This window comes from Vicia villosa, unplaced genomic scaffold (assembly GCF_029867415.1).
Source record: "Vicia villosa cultivar HV-30 ecotype Madison, WI unplaced genomic scaffold, Vvil1.0 ctg.002326F_1_1, whole genome shotgun sequence".
NCBI classification, from domain to species: domain Eukaryota; kingdom Viridiplantae; phylum Streptophyta; class Magnoliopsida; order Fabales; family Fabaceae; genus Vicia; species Vicia villosa.
The window spans coordinates 336,373-340,385 of record NW_026705896.1 but is presented as its reverse complement, the minus strand read 5'-3'; the positions used below and the strand labels follow the sequence as shown (position 1 = coordinate 340,385).

The following is a 4,013-nucleotide window of genomic DNA, read 5'->3' as shown; positions in this document are numbered from 1 at the left end:
CAATATTTATTGCAGTACGTACCAGCTATCATTATATTCCAGAAAATATTATTGCTGCACCTATATGTTCATTAATTTCTTCAACCGTATTCCATTTTCTAATGAAAGTTTATCTATAAAATCTTTAGTGGTTTAGTTGCATATATAATACAGATATGACATGCGACATTTAAAAAAAAAAAAATCAAGAGTTAAATACAAAATGTATAAGAATATATATGAATATACAATTTTTTTAAATAATTTTTGAAAAGTTTAGGGACTAAAAATTAATTATAACATTGTTTAAGCATAGTAATGGTGTGAGCCATATGGTGTGGTCTCCCACACTCTATCCCTTCCCGTATATTATAACTCATGCACAACAATAGGTCAACAACATCACATTTTTCTCCCCCCACTCCTCTTAAAAACACCTCCTTCTTCCTTTCACCTCATAACATTTCTAACTTTTCTTCTATATAACTCATTCACTTTACTCACTCATCTCCTCAACCTCAATTCCATTTTCTTCTACATTCACAATCATGGGAGCTTTATGCCATTTCGAACCAATCTCGAAATGCAACAAGACACAAGATAGATCAAACCAAACCATTGCGTCCGACTTAGACGGGACGCTTCTTATATCTCGAAGCGCTTTTCCTTACTACATGCTTATGGCCACCGAAGCCGGTAGTTTCCTAAGAGGATTCATCCTCTTAATCTCCGTCCCGTTCGTCTACTTCACATACCTTTTCGTCTCTGAAACCATCGCCATCAAGACACTGATCTTCATGACCTTCGCAGGTCTGAAGATCAGTGACGTTGAGATGGTTTCAAGGTCCGTGTTGACGAAATTTTACGCGGAGGATGTCCGTCCCGAGGCATGGAATGTGTTCAGCTCTTTCGGTAAGCGTTACATTGTGACGGCTAGTCCGAGGGTGATGGTTGAGCCATTTGTTAAGAATTTGTTGGGAGGTGATAAGGTTATTGGTACTGAACTTTCGGTGACGAAATCAGGAAGGGTGACCGGGTTTGTTAAGGAGCCTGGTATTCTTGTTGGGGAGCATAAGAAAGATGCTGTTGTCAAAGAATTTCATGACTCTAATTTGCCTGATTTGGGATTGGGAGATAGTGAAAGTGATCATGAATTCATGTCAATTTGCAAGGTTAGTATAATTCAAGTTTCTTTCATTAAACATTTTTATTACATTGTTATGATTTTATTACATTGTTATGAAATTTAGCTATTGAAACAGTAAAATAAATGGACATAAAAAAAATTAATACAAAAAAAATGGACATAAAAATTCTATCATTATATTAGTAATTCACTCAATGTTGTTTTTATAGTATTTTTCAACTTAAATTCTATTTTTAGAAGAAGGTGACAGTTATGAGGTTTTAGTGGACTGTTTCTTAGCTAAATCCAGCTATAGTATTTATAATTTATCAAAAAAGTGAATGAAAATATTAGTACTATAGTTTTTTCTAAATTTAAATTTTGTTTGGTGAAAGAATTAATGGTTATGACATGTTTTTATTTGCCATAATGAGCCTCACTTCCTCTTCCAGATTTTGTTTCTAGTCTCTCACGACATATATGTATTAGAGATGGTCTTAAATTGAGGTCGAGAATACAATCACAGATGTTGCGATAGGTATTGCAATTTTTGTAATAAGATTGAAATAAGTTAAAATTAATAGTTTTATTATGTTAAACAAGATTTAGATTTAAAGTTCTTAATTTTTAAATTTTAACTAAAAAATTTAAACACGCATAATTAAAAGTGTCTGATCTAATTTTTTATACTCTCGTATATATGATTTTAAATCATATATTTAACCGCATGTATGATTTTAAATTACACTACAATTGCAGTCGGTTATATTTAAACATATCAACATGTGGTCCCTCCATAAACTGATTTTGATTCATATTTTTTCTCATAAATTTACCCCTATCAACATGTGGTCCCTCCATGTTCTATTCATTACTTATGCATACATTTTAAATTTCTAGTCTTTGATATGCCACTCTGTTTTTCAGTTGAGTAGTTCTACTTCTTCTCTTTCTTATAAACCATAACTCTTAACTACTTTCATGCACTAATTATTGTGAATTATAAGTCATGCATGAACTAAATTCTCCAAAATTTAAGGCTATCTATCACCTACACAAATTTCTCATGTCTAACCATTTGAACATAAAATCCAAATTGTTCTCATGTAAATCATATGCTTACAAAACTGGTAATCAATCTAACCAACTCGAAAAAATGTTGAAGACTCGAGTCAGGCCGAGTTCAAATTATCAAGTTGAAACAAACTATTCATAAACTTCAATTAAGACGACTTTGATTAAAAAAATTATTCGTGACAAACTCGAATCAAAATAATTCTTTTAAGTCAAATCCAGCTGAATCAACTTTGACTCAGATCGACTCATTAAACTTCTAACCAAATCATTAACTACATTATTTTGCAGGAAGCATATATGGTTCCAAGAATTAAATGTGATCCACTACCAAGAACAAAGCTTCTAAGTCCAATTATTTTCCATGAAGGTAGATTTGTTCAAAGACCTACCCCAATTATTGCCCTATTGACCTTCCTATGGTTCCCAATTGGCATAATACTTTCCATCTTTAGGGTATACCTCAACATCCCATTACCTGAAAAAATTGCTTGGTACAATTACAAACTCTTAGGAATCAAAGTAATTGTTAAAGGCACCCCTCCACCAGCACCAAGAAAAGGCCAAAAAGGTGTCCTATTAGTTTGTAACCATCGCACAATTTTAGACCCAGTGGTTACAGCAGTTGCACTAGGGAGAAAAATCAGTTGTGTCACATATAGTATTAGTAAATTCAGCGAAATAATTTCGCCGATTAAAGCCGTGGCACTCTCAAGAGAACGAGAGAAAGACGCGGAAAATATAAGAAAATTACTCGAGGAAGGCGACTTAGTGATTTGTCCTGAAGGAACGACTTGTAGAGAGCCGTTCCTTCTACGTTTCAGCGCGCTGTTTGCTGAATTAACGGATAGGATTGTCCCGGTCGCGATCAACACTAAACAAAGCGTGTTTTATGGTACGACGGTCCGGGGACATAAAGTGTTGGATCCTTATTTTGTGTTCATGAACCCTGTGCCAACTTATGAGATCACTTTCTTGAATCAACTTCCTAAGGAGTTAACATGCAGTGGCGGAAAATCGGGTATTGAAGTTGCGAATTATATTCAAAGGGTTATTGCCGGAACACTTGGATTTGAGTGTACTAATTTAACAAGGAAGGATAAGTATGCTATGCTTGCTGGAACTGATGGAAGAGTTCCATCTAAGAAGGAGAAAGCTTGAAGAAAAAGGGAGAAAAAATTTTCCCTTTTGATTTATTTTTATATAGCTACCAAATTAATGTGTTTTTGAATGTTTAGAGATTTTTATGATAGTAATAAAAACTTATTGTGATGACGCGCATGAAAGGTAACATTTTATGTGTATTTTGCTACTATGATATATATTATACAAATTATAGTTTTTATTGTTGGGTCAATTTATGAACTATTTAGTGTAATTTTGTATACTTTAAGAGCATGTGGTAGATAAGCTAAGATAGTATTCCATTTTTTTACATCTGAGTTTGGTAAGCCAGCATGGTAGAATGAGTGAATACATGTTATTGTGTTTATTATGTCACATGATCTTAATTCTGAAGTGTAACTGAGATGTAATAGGTTGGGAGAAATATTTAATATGATCTAAACCGCAGTATCATTTATTAAAATTTTAAGGATTGAGATTAAGTTGTTAATGAGTTCTAATTAAAGAAAAATAGTTTAAAGGATTAAAACCAAAAAAAAAAAATCGTATGGTGGTAATAGTCATGAAGTTCTTATGTCGAGCATATTGAGTTTGAAAATGAAACAATGGTAAGTTTTGGGTGGCAAGGGTTTAGTAAAGAAGTCTGCTAGTTGAGCCTTTGTGTGGATTAGAAGCAATTTGAACATTCCATTTTGAATTCTTTCTAAAA

At 33.1% G+C, this 4,013-nt stretch overlaps 1 protein-coding gene across 1 annotated transcript; it reads left to right on the top strand.

Annotated features, from left to right (window-relative positions):
* Positions 1 to 375: 375 nt before the first annotated feature.
* LOC131638518 (glycerol-3-phosphate 2-O-acyltransferase 6-like) lies at positions 376 to 3,524 on the top strand. The gene is made up of 2 exons (XM_058909079.1): positions 376 to 1,151; positions 2,471 to 3,524. The coding sequence occupies exons 1-2, from the start codon at positions 528 to 530 to the stop codon at positions 3,338 to 3,340; spliced, it is 1,494 nt and encodes a 497-aa protein (XP_058765062.1). The 5' UTR covers positions 376 to 527; the 3' UTR covers positions 3,341 to 3,524.
* The last annotated feature ends 489 nt before the right edge of the window (positions 3,525 to 4,013 follow it).

Excerpts from the sequence above, each read along its gene's own strand:
- LOC131638518 (XM_058909079.1), top strand. The coding sequence starts at position 528 with ATGGGAGCTTTATGCCATTTCGAACCAATCTCGAAATGCAACAAGACA. Across the intron at positions 1,152-2,470 it reads AATTCATGTCAATTTGCAAG|GAAGCATATATGGTTCCAAG; the intron begins GTTAGTATAATT and ends ATTATTTTGCAG.